The sequence below is a fragment of the Oncorhynchus kisutch genome, linkage group LG20 (genome assembly GCF_002021735.2).
Source record: "Oncorhynchus kisutch isolate 150728-3 linkage group LG20, Okis_V2, whole genome shotgun sequence".
NCBI classification, from domain to species: domain Eukaryota; kingdom Metazoa; phylum Chordata; class Actinopteri; order Salmoniformes; family Salmonidae; genus Oncorhynchus; species Oncorhynchus kisutch.
The window spans coordinates 7424461-7441522 of record NC_034193.2 but is presented as its reverse complement, the minus strand read 5'-3'; the positions used below and the strand labels follow the sequence as shown (position 1 = coordinate 7441522).

General features: G+C 46.5%; 1 protein-coding gene across 2 annotated transcripts in view; it reads left to right on the top strand.

Annotated features, from left to right (window-relative positions):
* LOC109883317 (cAMP and cAMP-inhibited cGMP 3',5'-cyclic phosphodiesterase 10A) overlaps window positions 1–17062 on the top strand; it is a 133319-nt gene that overhangs the window by 72302 nt on the left and 43955 nt on the right. For both annotated transcript variants that reach the window (XR_004204515.1, XM_031799700.1), the window contains exons 3-6: window positions 5288–5310; window positions 12411–12531; window positions 15286–15335; window positions 16663–16803. Coding sequence is in view for 1 of the 2 variants with exons in the window: in XM_031799700.1 (XP_031655560.1) it covers window positions 5288–5310; window positions 12411–12531; window positions 15286–15335; window positions 16663–16803 (335 nt within the window). In the remaining variant the exon portion in view is untranslated. The remainder of the gene's footprint in view (window positions 1–5287; window positions 5311–12410; window positions 12532–15285; window positions 15336–16662; window positions 16804–17062) is intronic.

The window sequence follows — 17062 nt, the reverse complement described above, 5'->3', positions numbered from 1 at the left end:
CAAATTGTTATGTTCAAATTGTTATGTTCTAATTGGGATGTTCTAATTGGGATGTTCTAATTGGGATGTTCTAATTGGGATATTGAATCATCTTTGAGTGCGTTCACTGCCATATTAAAGTTTCCCAGACATGTATGGTATTTGCAGATATGGTCAGAACAAGGTATTAGTCATCTTTAGTGTGTTCAATTATGCTGTTGTTAAAGGTGCATTTATATATATATTTTTTGTTTTCTTCTGGAAAATCAAGATTTTAGGAGGTTTTTTTTTACATTTACTGCCAGGGCCCAATATTACACTGTTAAGGTTCTGTTGAAGACCTTCTTTGGTCGGTGATAGTAGAACCAAATCATGTCCCTCTCTCTCTTTCTGTCTCTGTTTATAGCTGGGAGCCACAGAGAAACAGACTGGCTGCCTGGATTGTGAATCACAGTGTGTGTGTGTGTGTGTTGCAAAAAATGACAAACAAATCGAACTAAATGATTGGATTTTATTTATCTTTGTGTAGCATAAGATTATTAAATACATCAATCAATGTACATGTAAAACAACAATTCCAAAAAAACTACCTGCAGTAGAGGATGCTGGGAAAAAAAAGGGAATTTGTTATCATAACTTCAAAATAGAGTTGATGGGATTTCTTATTTAGTTCTGAGTCAGTACCACAAGCATTTTAAAAGTAATAATAACTTATCTTTGACTTTGAGTTCAACTTACTAGAAGTACTTGAGTTAAAAATGAGGGTTTGTGTGTGCGTATCTGTACCAATGTGTGTGTGTGTGCGCATGTGTGTGTCTCTGTGTGTGTAGGTATAGATTGTCTGTGCTGAGCCGGGCTGGGTTAGTGAAGTGTACTGACCTGAATTGGAAGGTCTGTGTGTGTAGGTATAGATGGTCTGTGCTGAGCCGGGCTGGGTTAGTGAAGTGTACTGACCTGAATTGGAAGGTGTGTGTGTCTCTGTGTGTGTAGGTATAGATGGTCTGTGCTGAGCCGGGCTGGGTTAGTGAAGTGTACTGACCTGAATTGGAAGGTGTGTGTGTCTCTGTGTGTGTAGGTATAGATGGTCTGTGCTGAGCCGGGCTGGGTTAGTGAAGTGTACTGACCTGAATTGGAAGGTGTGTGTGTCTCTGTGTGTGTAGGTATAGATGGTCTGTGCTGAGCCGGGCTGGGTTAGTGAAGTGTACTGACCTGAATTGGAAGGTGTGTGTGTCTCTGTGTGTGTAGGTATAGATGGTCTGTGCTGAGCCGCGCTGGGTTAGTGAAGTGTACTGACCTGAATTGGAAGGTGTGTGTGACAGTTAGCAGGGCAGATTTAAGTGGGAGACTGAGAGGCAGGTAGCAGACAAGTCTAGAGGTGGACTGACCTAATGAAAGTAGACTGAGAGGCAGAATTACACATCATTCACTAGCCAGTGACTTGTAGGTAGGGTCGCAAAATTCAGGTAATTTTCCCAAAATAATGGGGGTGGTTTCTTCTATGTGTAGGCTAGTGAAAGCACCGAGGGCCTCTCTCTCAGAGCACCGAGGGCCTCTCTCTCAGAGCACCGTGGGCCTCTCTCTCAGAGCACCGTGGGCCTCTCTCTCAGAGCACCATGGGCCTCTCTCTCAGAGCACCGTGGGCCTCTCTCTCAGAGCACCTATTGACATAGTATATTAGCTCAAAAAAAAATTTGATCAACAAAATTATACGTTAATCAGTTGTTTATGGTGATTTCAGATAATAGTGGGGGGACAAAAAGCATAAATTGCCCCGAACCTTAATCTGTTAGTGGGCTGGTAGATTCTCAGTCTGCCCAGTGGCTCAGCTCAGGTGGTAGGATCTCAGTCTGCCCACTGGCTCAGCTCAGGTGGTAGATTCTCAGTCTGCCCAGTGGCTCAGCTCAGGTGGTAGGATCTCAGTCTGCCCAGTGGCTCAGCTCAGGTGGTAGGATCTCAGTCTGCCCAGTGGCTCAGCTCAGGTGGTAGGATCTCAGTCTGCCCAGTGGCTCAGCTCAGGTGCCTACACACACACCATTTGACGTTGACACACACGAACACACACACACACACTGACACACACACACATTAACAGATGGCCACTCAGTTTATGGAAGTAATCTCAGACATATTCAACTCAGAGAGGCCCAGTTCCTGAGTTCCAGCAGATTGTCATTCAGAATGGAAAATGTTCATATGTTCATGCATCGATTCGTTCTCCTAATCAAGTCGAATCACACCGAGTCATCTCAAACTGAACCGTATGGTTCCTATATGGGATCAGAGCCCATGTATTGGCATCCATATCCAATCCTTCATGAAAGGAGAGATGCACATCCCTGATGTCTATAGAGGATAGCATCTTCACTGGCTTCAGTATGTGTGTGTGTGTGTGTGTGTGTGTGTGTGTGTGTGTGTGTGTGTGTGTGTGTGTGTGTGTGTGTGTGTGTGTGTGTGTGTGTTGTGTGTGTGTGTGAGCGTGTGAGCGTGTGTGCGTGTGTGTGCGTGTGAGCGTGTGTGCGTGCGCGTGTGTGTGTGCGTGTGTGTGTGCGAGCATGTGTGTGTGTGTGTGCGTGTGAGCGTGTGTGTGCGCGTGTGTGTGTGGTAAGTCATGGTCTGCTGTTGGGTTTGAGCCTAACGCTTCATGCCTTAGTATTGATGTCATTGTGACGACGTAACTGCTGGGGTTCAGTCTAAAATAGCTCCCTTGGTGGGGTTTGGAATGTTTAAAACAACACACACATCCTCCTCCTCTTCATCAGGCACTACAACCTCCTCTTCATCAGATACACTGCCTCCTCCTCTTCATCAGACACACTACAGCCTCCTCTTCATCAGACACACTACAGCCTCCTCTTCACCAGACACACTGCCTCCTCCTCTTCATCAGACACACTACAGCCTCCTCCTCTTCATTAGACACACTACAGCCTCCTCTTCATCAGACACACTACAGCCTCCTCTTCATCAGACACACTACAGCTCCTCTTCATCAGACACACTACAGCCTCCTCTTCATCAGACACACTGCCTCCTCCTCTTCATCAGACACACTACAGCCTCTTCATCAGACACACTACAGCCTCCTCCTCTTCATCAGACACACTACAGCCTCCTCCTCTTCATCAGACACACTACAGCCTCCTCTTCATCAGACACACTACAGCCTCCTCCTCTTCATCAGACACACTACAGCCTCCTCTTCATCAGACACACTACAGCCTCCTCCTCTTCATCAGACACAATACAGCCTCCTCTTCATCAGACACACTGCCTCCTCCTCTTCATCAGACACACTACAGCCTCCTCTTCATCAGACACACTACAGCCTCCTCCTCTTCATCAGACTCACTACAACCTCCTCTTCATCAGACACACTGCCTCCCCCTCTTCATCAGACACTACAGCCTCCTCTTCATCAGACACACTACAGCCTCCTCCTCTTCATCAGACACACTACAGCCTCCTCTTCATCAGACACACTACAGCCTCCTCCTCTTCATCAGACACACTACAGCCTCCTCTTCATCAGACACACTAAAGCCTCCTCCTCTTCATCAGACACACTACAGCCTCCTCCTCTTCATCAGACACACTACAGCCTCCTCCTCTTCATCAGACACACTACAGCCTCCTCCTCTTCATCAGACACACTACAGCCTCCTCCTCTTCATCAGACACACTACAGCCTCCTCCTCTTCATCAGACACACTACAGCCTCCTCTTCATCAGACACACTACAGCCTCCTCCTCTTCATCAGACACACTACAGCCTCCTCCTCTTCATCAGACACAATACAGCCTCCTCCTCTTCATCAGACACACTACAGCCTCCTCTTCATCAGACACACTACAGCCTCCTCTTCTTCATCAGACACACTACAGCCTCCTCCTCTTCATCAGACACACTACAGCCTCCTCCTCTTCATCAGACACACTACAGCCTCCTCCTCTTCATCAGACACACTGCCTCCCCCTCTTCATCAGACACACTACAGCCTCCTCTTCATCAGACACACTACAGCCTCCTCTTCATCAGACACACTGCCTCCTCCTCTTCATCAGACACACTACAGCCTCCTCCTCTTCATTAGACACACTACAGCCTCCTCTTCATCAGACACACTACAGCCTCCTCTTCATCAGACACACTACAGCTCCTCTTCATCAGACACACTACAGCCTCCTCTTCATCAGACACACTACAGCCTCCTCCTCTTCATCAGACACACTACAGTCTCCTCCTCTTCATCAGACACACTACAGCCTCCTCTTCATCAGACACACTACAGCCTCCTCCTCTTCATCAGACACAATACAGCCTCCTCCTCTTCATCAGACACACTACAGCCTCCTCCTCTTCATCAGACACACTACAGCCTCCTCTTCATCAGACACACTGCCTTCTCCTCTTCATCAGACACACTACAGCCTCCTCCTCTTCATCAGACACACTGCCTCCCCCTCTTCATCAGACACACTACAGCCTCCTCTTCATCAGACACACTACAGCCTCTTCATCAGACACACTACAGCCTCCTCATCAGACACACTACAGCCTCCTCCTCTTCATCAGACACACTACAGCCTCCTCTTCATCAGACACACTACAGCCTCCTCCTCTTCATCAGACACACTACAGCCTCCTCTTCATCAGACACACTACAGCCTCCTCTTCATCAGACACGCTGCCTCCTCCTCTTCATCAGACACACTACAGCCTCCTCTTCATCAGACACACTACAGCCTCCTCTTCATCAGACACACTACAGCCTCCTCTTCCTCATTATCTTAACATGTTACAAAGAGAAGAGAATATTCTTTTTTTTAAATATATTTTGGCACGCAGGTCTTTAGTTTGTAAACATTTTCATACTATTGGATTCTAATTCAGTTTAAATGTGATTTAGTCCATTTTAGGGAACATCGTAAATGTACTTAAATACTTAAAACATCAGGAAATGACCTATGACCTATGACCTATAACCTCGTTCAACGATGTTGTTATTCTATACAGTGTTGTCTGTCCATAATGTCATTTTCCACACACAGCATGTTCCCTGTTGTAATGTTGTTATGGTTTCTATTGCCTTCATTAAGTTGACAGTTGGTGCCAGTACGGAGCAGCCTACCTTTTCAGGTTCTGCTACCACACGGTCACTCTATACATACACCTGTCTTTTCCTATGGTTTTCTACTGCCTTTGTTGTGATGAGCACATGAACTCTGTGACCATGTGTCCTAGCTGGTTTCCTTGTTTCCTTGTCTCCTTCTCCACTGCAGTGTAACTCGTTGTTTTGTCTTCTTTCAGATGACACGTCATCAGGCAGTAGGGTGAGTTACCTCCTGACTGACTGGCTGGCTGACTGGTTGGCTGACTGACTATCTGATTGACTGACTGGCTGGCTGACTATCTGATTGACTGACTGGCTGGCTGACTGGTTGGCTGACTGACTATCTGACTGGCTGGCTGGCTGACAATCTGACTGGCTGACTGACTATCTGACTGGCTGGCTGGCTGACTGACTGACTATCTGACTGGCTGGCTGGCTGACTGGCTGACTATCTGACTGACTGACTGGCTGACTGACTATCTGACTGACTGGCTGGCTGACTATCTGACTGACTTACTGGCTGACTGGCTGACTATCTGACTGACTGGCTGGCTGACTATCTGATTGACTGGCTGGCTGTCTGACTATCTGACTGGCTGGCTGGCTGGCTGACTATCTGACTGGCTGGCTGACTGACTGACTGGCTGGCTGACTATCTGTCTGTGTCTGTCTGAATTGATACCATTATATTCAAAGTGCTAACATCAGTGGCCTGTTATTGGATCCATACTCCTGTGGGGGTACCTGTGATGGTACCTGTGATGGTAGCTGTGGGGGAACTTGGAACAATAAGATCCTCTGTGAAGAATTTAAATAGTTTGGGGTCTACTTAGTTTAAGACCCAGATGAAGACTCCGTATTTTAATGTATTTCATGTGTTTAATTGTAATAATTTAATTCAACATGTTTTTACTATCCTTTGCTTTGTTTTCAGTTTATTTTGATCCCTTATATAGTCTGTCTATTGAGTTGATTAAACATGGACTGGACTCATAAAATACCATTTTACAGTTTGGTCAGAAATCAGGAGTCCGCTGTTGATGTAAGCAATGATCACATGGTACAGAGAAAGAGAGAGGTAGAGGTAGAGGTGTAGAGGTAGAGGTGTAGAGGTAGAGGTGTAGAGGTAGAGGTGTAGAGGTAGAGGTGTAGAGGTAGAGGTGTAGAGGTAGAGGTGTAGAGGTAGAGGTAGAGGTGTAGAGGTAGAGGTGTAGAGGTAGAGGTGTAGAGGTAGAGGTGTAGAGGTAGAGGTGTAGAGGTAGAGGTGTAGAGAGGTGTAGAGGTGTAGAGGTAGAGGTGTAGAGGTGTAGAGGTGTAGAGGTGTAGAGGTGTAGAGAGGTGTAGAGGTGTAGAGAGGTGTAGAGGTAGAGGTGTAGAGGTAGAGGTGTAGAGGTAGAGGTGTAGAGAGGTAGAGGTGTAGAGAGGTGTAGAGGTGTAGAGGTGTAGAGGTGTAGAGGTAGAGGTGTAGAGGTAGAGGTGTAGAGATAGAGGTGTAGAGGTAGAGGTGTAGAGGTGTAGAGGTGTAGAGAGGTGTAGAGGTGTAGAGAGGTGTAGAGGTGTAGAGGTAGAGGTGTAGAGGTAGAGGTGTAGAGGTAGAGAGGTAGAGGTAGAGGTGTAGAGGTAGAGGTGTAGAGAGGTAGAGGTGTAGAGAGGTAGAGGTGTAGAGAGGTGTAGAGGTGTAGAGAGGTGTAGAGGTAGAGGTGTAGAGGTAGAGGTGTAGAGGTGTAGAGGTAGAGGTGTAGAGGTAGAGGTGTAGAGAGGTAGAGGTGTAGAGAGGTAGAGGTGTAGAGAGGTGTAGAGATAGAGGTGTAGAGGTAGAGGTGTAGAGGTAGAGGTGTGTAGAGGTAGAGGTGTAGAGAGGTGTAGAGGTGTAGAGGTGTAGAGAGGTGTAGAGGTAGAGGTGTAGAGGTAGAGGTGTAGAGGTAGAGGTGTAGAGGTAGAGGTGTAGAGGTAGAGGTGTAGAGGTAGAGGTGTAGAGAGGTAGAGGTGTAGAGAGGTGTAGAGGTGTAGAGGTGTAGAGGTAGAGGTGTAGAGGTGTAGAGGTGTAGAGGTGTAGAGGTGTAGAGGTGTAGAGAGGTGTAGAGGTGTAGAGAGGTGTAGAGGTAGAGGTGTAGAGGTAGAGGTGTAGAGGTAGAGGTGTAGAGGTAGAGGTGTAGAGGTAGAGGTGTAGAGGTGTAGAGGTAGAGGTGTAGGTGTAGAGGTAGAGGTGTAGAGGTGTAGAGGTGTAGAGGTGTAGAGGTAGAGGTGTAGAGGTGTAGAGGTAGAGGTGTAGAGGTAGAGGTGTAGAGGTAGAGGTGTAGAGGTAGAGGTGTAGAGGTAGAGGTGTAGAGGGGTGTAGAGGTAGAGGTGTAGAGGTGTAGAGAGGTGTAGAGAGGTGTAGAGGTGTAGAGGTGTAGAGAGGTGTAGAGGTAGAGGTGTAGAGGTAGAGGTGTAGAGGTAGAGGTGTAGAGAGGTGTAGAGGTAGAGGTGTAGAGAGGTGTAGAGGTGTAGAGAGGTGTAGAGGTGTAGAGAGGTGTAGAGGTGTAGAGAGGTGTAGAGGTGTAGAGAGGTGTAGAGAGGTGTAGAGGTGTAGAGGTAGAGGTGTAGAGGTAGAGGTGTAGAGGTAGAGGTGTAGAGGTAGAGGTGTAGAGGTAGAGGTGTAGAGGTAGAGGTGTAGAGGTAGAGGTGTAGAGGTAGAGGTGTAGAGGTAGAGGTGTAGAGGTAGAGGTGTAGAGGTAGAGGTGTAGAGGTAGAGGTGTAGAGGTAGAGGTGTAGAGGTAGAGGTGTAGAGGTAGAGGTGTAGAGGTAGAGGTGTAGAGGTAGAGGTGTAGAGGTAGAGGTGTAGAGGTGTAGGTAGAGTGTAGAGGTGTAGAGGTGTAGGTGTAGAGGTGTAGGTGTAGAGGTAGAGGTGTAGAGGTAGAGGTGTAGAGGTAGAGGTGTAGAGGTAGAGGTGTAGAGGTAGAGGTGTAGAGGTAGAGGTGTAGAGGTAGAGGTGTAGAGGTAGAGGTGTAGAGGTAGAGGTGTAGAGGTAGAGGTGTAGAGGTAGAGGTGTAGAGGTAGAGGTGTAGAGGTAGAGGGGTGTAAGGTAGAGGGTGTAGAGTAGAGGGTGTAGAGGTAGAGGGGTGTAGAGGTGTAGAGATGTAGAGAGGTAGAGGGTAGAGGTAGAGAGGTAGAGAGGTAGAGGTAGAGAGAAAGAGAGAGAGAGAATGAGAGAGGTAGAGAGAGAGACTCATCCTGTAATATACAAGGTCCGAGGTCATCTGCCTTTGGCCTAAAGAGCAGGAACCTGGACTTCACCAAAGAAATCGGAAATACAGACATTGTCATCCTATAAGAAACATGGTATAGAGGAGACGGACCCACTGGTTGCCCTCTAGGTTACAGAGAGCTGGTCCCATCCACCAAACTACCAGGTGTGAAACATGGTATAGAGGAGACAGACCCACTGGTTGCCCTCTAGGTTACAGAGAGCTGGTCCCATCCACCAAACTACCAGGTGTGAAACATGGTATAGAGGAGACGGACCCACTGGTTGCCCTCTAGGTTACAGAGAGCTGGTCCCATCCACCAAACTACCAGGTGTGAAACATGGTATAGAGGAGACGGACCCACTGGTTGCCCTCTAGGTTACAGAGAGCTGGTCCCATCCACCAAACTACCAGGTGTGAAACATGGTATAGAGGAGACGGACCCACTGGTTGCCCTCTAGGTTACAGAGAGCTGGTCCCATCCACCAAACTACCAGGTGTGAAAAGGGGAAGGGACTCAGGGGGTTTGCTACTTTGGTATAGAGCAGACCTAACTCACTCTATTACATTAATCAAAACAGGAACATTTTATATTTGACTAGAAATTCAAAAGGAAATGGTCTCAGAGAAAAATGTCCTCCTGTGTGCTACCTATGTTCCCCCAACTAGAATCCCCATACTTTAATGAAGATTGCTTCGCCATCCTGGAGGGGGAAATCAATTATGTACTAGTCTGTGGCGACCTAAATGCCAGAACCGGACAAGAACCTGACACCCTCAGCACACAGGGGGACAACTACGACATAACCAACAAAAACGGGTCACAACTCCTGCAGCTCTGTCGCACGCTGGGTATGTACATAGTCAATGGTAGGCTTCGAGGGGACTCCTATGGTAGGTACACCTATAGCTCATCTCGTCAGTGGTACTATAGACTACTTTATCATGGACTTAAACCCAGAGTCTCAAATCAAATTGTATTGGTCACATACACATGTTTAGCAGATGTTATTGCAGGTGTAGTGAAATTGGAAAAAGAACAACACGAAGAGTTAACTTCTCTAATCTGTTTGGCTCTTTAACAAAGAACAAAGAGCAAAAACATATACATGATCAAATACAGATCTTAGAATCAACTATTAAAGACGACCAGAACCCACTGGATTCCAGAACCCACTGGATTCCAGAACCCACTGGATTCTCCAATTACCTTGAATGAACTACAGGACTAATACGAACTCTTCAACCTTAAAAGGCATGTGGTGTTGATGGTATCCTCAATGAAATGATAAAATATACAGACCACAAATTCCAATTGGCTATACTAAAACTCTTTAACATCATCCTTAGCTCTGGCATCTTCCCCAATATTTGGAACCAAGGACGGATCACCCCAATCCACAAAAGTGGAGACAAATTTTACCCCAATAACTACCGTGGAATATGCGTCAACAGTAACCTTGGGAAAATCCTCTGCATTATCATTAACAGCAGACTCATACATTTCCTCATTGATAACAATGTACTGAGCAAATGTCAAATTGGCTTTTTACCAAATTACTGTACGACAGACCACGTATTCACCCTGCACACCCTAATTGACAACCAAACAAACCAAAACAAAGGCAAAGTCTTCTCATGCTTTGTTGATTTCAAAAAAGCCTTTGACTCAATTTGGCATGAGGGTCTGCTATACAAACTGATGGAAAGTGGTGTAGGGGGTAAAACATACGACATTATAAAATCCATGTACACAAACAACAAGTGTGAGGTTAAAATGGGCAAAAACCACACATTTCTTCACACAGGGTCGTGGGGTTAGACAGGGATGCAGCTTAAGCCCCACCCTCTTCAACATATATATCAACGAATTGGCGCGGGCACTAGAATGCTATTTGGCCCTAAACAGTACACAGTGGCAGAATACCTGACCACTGTCACTGACCCAAAATGAAGGAAAGCTTTGACTATGAACAGACTCAGTGAGCGTAGCCTTGCTATTGAGAAAGGCTGCCGTAGGCAGACATGGTTCTCAAGAGAAGACAGGCTATGTGCTCACTGCCCACAAAATGAGGTGGAAACTGAGCTGCACTTCCTAACCTCCTGCCCAATGTATGACCATATTAGAGAGACATATTTCCCTCAGACTACACAGATCCACAAATAATTTGAAAACAAATCCAATTTTGGTAAACTCCCATATCTACTTGGTGAAATTCCACAGTGTGCCATCACAGCAGCAAGATTTGTGACCTGTTGCCACGAGAAAAGGGCAACCAGTGAAGACCAAACACCATTGTAAATACAACCCATATTTATGCTTATTTATTTGATCTTGTGTCCTTTAACCATTTGTACTTTGTTAATACACTGTATATATATAATATGACATTTGTAATGTCTTTATTGTTTTGAAACTTCTGTATGTGTAATGTTTACTGTTAATTTTAATTGTTTATTTCACTTTTGTATATTATCTACCTCACTTGCTTTGGCAATGTTAACACATGTTTCCCATGCCAATAAAGCCCCTTGAACTGAATTGAATTGAAAGAGATCAGAACATGATGATTCTTCATATTTCACCCAGTATTCTGTGTGGATCTGTGTAATCTGAGGGAATCTGTCTATCTCTCTCTATCATCCTGTTCTGACCTCTCTCTCTCTGTCTCTCTCCATCATCCTGTTCTGACCTCTCTCTCTCTGTCTCTCTCCATCATCCTGTTCTGACCTCTGTCTCTGTCTCTCTCTCCATTATCCTGTTCTGACCTCTCTCTCTCTCTCTCCATCGTCCTGTTCTGATCTCTTTCTGTCTCTCTCTATCCATCATCTTGTTCTGACATCTGTCACTCTCTCCATCATCCTGTTCTGATCTGTCTCTCTCTCTCTCTCCATCATCCTGTTCTGACCTCTGTCTCTCTCTCTCTCTCCATTGTCCTGTTCTGACCCCTCTCTCTCTCTCTCTCTCTCCATCATCCTGTTCTGACCTCTATGTCTCTCTCTCTCCATCATCCTGTTCTGACCTCTGTCTCTCTCTCCATCATCCTGTTCTGTAATCTCTCCTTCTGTCTCTCTCTCCATCATCCTGTTCTAACCTCTCTCTCTCTCTCTCCATCATCCTGTTCTGTCCTCTCTCCCTCTGTCTCTGAATTGAATTTAATTGAGAGAGAGAGAGACAGAGAGAGAGAGACTTCTAATCAGGTCTGTGAGGACTACTGATGCCCTTCCTGACCTCCACCCCTCTGGAGATTTCACAAGCTGCAGGATACTGTGGGGGGATGGTTGAATGTGGATTAATAATTTAATGAAGCAATGAATAAATTCATTCATTCATTTGATTCTACAAAGTGCTATCCAGAACCTAAAAGTGTTCTTCTGCTGTCCCCATAGGAGAACCCTTTGAAGAACCCTTTTTCATTCAGGTAGAACACCTTTTGGGTTCCATGTAGGACCCTTTCCACAGAGGATTCTACATGGAACCCGAAAGAGTTCTACGTGGAACCAAAAAGGATTCTCCTTGGAACCAAAATGGGTTGTCCTATCGAGACGCCTGAACAATCATTTTGGAACCCCTTTTTTCTAAGTGTATGGAACCCAGGAATCCCTGGAAAACAGCGGCAGGTGTTACTGATGGGATTTTCCTGGCTAAATTAATGAATGAAGTCTGTCGTTGTGAATGACAGGAGAAAAGCCCGATTCATTATATTGAATGAGGAGAAAAGCCCGATTCATTATATTGAATGAGGAGAAAAGCCCGATTCATTATATTGAATTTTTGGATGTGATGGTCACAGTTATTTCACAGTCAACATGTGCAGTAGGCAGTTGCATGGTGTGTGTGTGCTATGTGTGTCTGTGTATGCTATGTGTGTGTGTGTGTGCCATGTGTGTATGCTATGTGTGTGTGTGTGCCATGTGTGTATGCTATGTGTGTGTGTGTGTGTGTGTGTGTGTGTGTGTGTGTGTGTGTGTGTGTGTGTGTGTGTGTGTGTGTGTGTGTGTGTGTGTGTGTGTGTGTGTGCTATGTGTGTCTGTGTATGCTATGTGTGTGTGTGTGTGTAACTGTAACGTGTGTCTCTCTGGTGTCCAGCAGTACCAGGACAGTAACATGCAGAACGTGGTACATGACCTCACCAGTTACCTGGAACAGCGGCTGGACCCCGGAGGAGACAACAAGCTTCTATTCTATGACTTGTGCACCATCATCAAAACAGGTGGGTCACACACACACACACACACACACAGACACACACACACACATGGCACACACACACACATAGCACACACAGACAGACAGACACACACACACAGACAGACACACACACACACATAGCACACACACACAGACAGACACACACACACACATAGCACACACACACACACCTAACACAAAGCACACACACATACACACATAGCACACACACATAGCACACACACACACACCTAACACAAAGCACACACACATACACACATAGCACACACACACACACACACACACACACACACACACACACAGACATAGCACACACACATAGACAGACAGACAGACACACACACACACATAGCACACACACACAGACAGACAGACACACACACATAGCACACACACACAGACAGACAGACACACACATAACACACAGCACACACACACAGACAGACACACACACACAGCACACACACACACACACATAACACATAACACATAGCACACACGTAGCACACACACAGACAGAAACACACACACACACACAAACAGACAGACACACACACACACATAGCACACACAGACAGACAGACATACACACACACACACACACACACACAGACACACACACATAGCGCACACACACAGACAGACACACACAACGGATAGGTAGACCCCTCTTTGTAGCCAGCCTGGTTAATCCGGCTTGGTAGATCTCTGCTTCACCATGTCTCACAGTTAGCTGGCAGTTCAACCTGGTCCCAGATCTGTTTAATATCTGTATCATCTAGCCTGGTCCCAGTTCTGTATCGTATAGCCTGGTCCCAGATCTGTATCATATAGCCTGGTCCCAGATCTGTATCATATAGCCTGGTCCCAGATCTGTTTAATGTCTGTATCATATAGCCTGGTCCCAGATCTGTTTAATATCTGTATCGTATAGCCTGGTCCCAGATCTGTTTAATGTCTGTATCATATAGCCTGGTCCCAGATCTGTATCATATAGCCTGGTCCCAGATCTGTATCATCTAGCCTGGTCCCAGATCTGTATCATATAGCCTGGTCCCAGATCTGTATCATATAGCCTGGTCCCAGGTCTGTATCATATAGCCTGGTCCCAGATCTGTATCATCTAGCCTGGTCCCAGATCTGTATCATCTAGCCTGGTCCCAGATCTGTATCATATAGCCTGGTCCCAGATCTGTATCATATAGCCTGGTCCCAGATCTGTTTAATATCTGTATCATATAGCCTGGTCCCAGACCTGTATCATATAGCCTGGTCCCAGATCTGTATCATATAGCCTGGTCCCAGACCTGTATCATATAGCCTGGTCCCAGATCTGTATCATATAGCCTGGTCCCAGATCTGTTTAATATCTGTATCATATAGCCTGGTCCCAGACCTGTATCATATAGCCTGGTCCCTGACCTGTTTAATATCTGTATCATATAGCCTGGTCCCAGATCTGTATCATATAGCCTGGTCCCAGATCTGTATCATATAGCCTGGTCCCAGATCTGTTTGATATCTGTATCATATAGCCTGGTCCCAGATCTGTATCATATAGCCTGGTCCCAGATCTGTTTAATATCTGTATCATATAGCTAAACTGACACTAACTATACTGGGACCAGTGGTGTAACATGGTGCAGTGTCTCTGTCTGTGGCAGAGCTCTGTGTGTATGTTGCGTGTGTGTGTGTGTGTGTGTGTGTGTGTGTGTGTGTGTGTGTGTGTGGTATAGAAGACATATCCCAAAGCTCTATATTGCCGCAGTGTCCTGATGTGGCAAGGGAGGATCGGATGTGACAGCCTGTGCACTGCTTTCCCTGCACTCCACCCTGCCCCCCTCCCTGTGCTCCACTCTGCCCCCCTCCCTGCACTCCACCCTGCACTCCACCCTGCCCCCCTCCCTACGCTCCACCCTGCCCCCCTCCCTGCACTCCACCCTGCCCCCCTCCCTGCACTCCACCCTGCCCCCCTCCCTGCACTCCACCCTGCCCCCCTCCCTGCGCTCCACTCTGCCCCCCTCCCTGCGCTCCACCCTGCCCCCTCCCTGCACTCCACCCTGCCCCCCTCCCTGCACTCCACTCTGCCCCCCTCCCTCCGCTCCACTCTGCCCCCCTCCCTGCACTCCACTCTGCCCCCCTCCCTGCGCTCCACCCTGCCCCCCTCCCTGCACTCCACTCTGCCCCCCTCCCTGCACTCCACTCTGCCCCCCACCCTGCCCCCCTCCCTGCACTCCACTCTGCCCCCCTCCCTCCGCTCCACTCTGCCCCCCTCCCTGCACTCCACTCTGCCCCCCTTCCTGCACTCCACCCTGCCCCCCTCCCTGCGCTCCACCCTGCCCCCCTCCCTGCACTCCACTCTGCCCCCCTTCCTGCGCTCCACCCTGCCCCCCTCCCTGCACTCCACCTTGCCCCCCTCCCTGCACTCCACCCTGCCCCCCTCCCTGCACTCCACTCTGCCCCCCTCCCTGCACTCCACCCTGCCCCCTCCCTGCACTCCACTCTGCCCCCCTCCCTGCACTCCACCCTGCCCCCCTCCCTGCGCTCCACTCTGCCCCCCTTCCTGCACTCCACCCTGCCCCCCTCCCTGCACTCCACTCTGCCCCCCTCCCTGCACTCCACCCTGCACTCCAGCCTGCACTCCACCCTGCCCCCCTCCCTGCGCTCCACCACGTAACACACAGCACGTACTGTACACCACCCCATCTGTATAACTACAGATTGTAACTGTCACACATCTCTTGTCCTCGAACAGCCACGAAAGCAGACGGATTTGCACTTTACCACTTGGGAGAATGCAACAATGTAAGTGAACCACATACTGTCTCGTCAGATCAACTACTCTGAGCTCCACTGATCTGGTCTAGTGAGTGATGAGTGTTAAAGCCACAATCCTTAGTTAATAAGGAGGCATTAACAATGTATATCCTCAAGAATAAATCTCGGTAAATCATTCAACAGTCAATTCTACTGGGTCTCAGAGTGTAAATGAATCTGGTTTACTGAGTGATTAGTGTGTACTGATCTATAGTGATTAGTGATGTGTGTACTAATCTATAGTGATTAGTGAGTACTAATCTATAGTGATTAGTGATTAGTGTGTACTAATCTATAGTGATTAGTGATTAGTGTGTACTAATCTATAGTGATTAGTGAGTACTAATCTATAGTGATTAGTGATTAGTGTGTACTAATCTATAGTGATTAATGTGTACTAATCTATAGTGAGTAGTGTGTACTAATCTATAGTGATTAGTGTGTACTAATCTATAGTGAGTAGTGTGTACTAATCTATAGTGAGTAGTGTGTACATATCTATAGTGATTAGTGTGTACTTATCTATAGTGATTAGTGTGTACTTATCTATAGTGATTAGTGTGTACTTATCTATAGTGATTAGTGTGTACTAATCTATAGTGATTAGTGTGTACTAATCTATAGATTAGTGAGTACTAATCTATAGTGATTAGTGTGTACTAATCTATAGTGATTAGTGTGTACTAATCTATAGGGATTAGTGTGTACTAATCTATAGTGATTAGTGTGTACATATCTATAGTGATTAGTGTGTACTTATCTATAGTGATTAGTGTGTACTAATCTATAGTGATTAGTGTGTACTAATCTATAGTGATTAGTGTGTACTAATCTATAGTGATTAGTGAGTACTAATCTATAGTGATTAGTGTGTACTACTCTATAGTGATTAGTGTGTACTAATCTATAGGGATTAGTGTGTACTAATCTATAGGGATTAGTGTGTACTAATCTATAGGGATTAGTGTGTACTAATCTATAGGGATTAGTGTGTACTAATCTATAGGGATTAGTGTGTACTAATCTATAGGGATTAGTGTGTACTAATCTATAGTGATTAGTGTGTACTAATCTATAGTGATTAGTGTGTACTAATCTATAGTGATTTGTGATTAGTGTGTACTAATCTATAGTGATTAGTGTGTACTAATCTATAGTGATTAGTGTGTACTTACTGTAATTGGGATAGGTGGTCGTCTCACCTAGCCATTTTAACATTAATGCACTACTGTACGTGGCTCTGAATAACAGCGTCTGCTACATGACTAACGTGAGGTAGTTTATCCGTGTTCATTTCTCTCTGGTCCTTCCTTAGAGCTTGTGTTTGTTTAAACCGGCGGGGGCTAAGGACGGTCCTCCCACCTTCATCCCAGCTGGTCCCATCACGTTTGGGACCACCATCGCCGCTCATGTCGCCACAACACGCAAAATACTGCTAGTAGAAGACATCACAGGGGTGAGATTCAGCATCCTATAAATACACCTAACCCTTACCCTAACCCAAAACACTAACCTTTACCCTAACCCAAAACACTAACCCTCACCCTAACCCAAAACACTAACCCTTACCCTAACCCAAAACACTAACCCTTACCCTAACCCTCACCACCCTAACCCAAAACACTAACCCTTACCCTAACCCAAAACACTAACCCTTACCCTAACCCAAAACACTAACCCTTACCCTAACCCAAAACACTAACCCTTACCCTAAC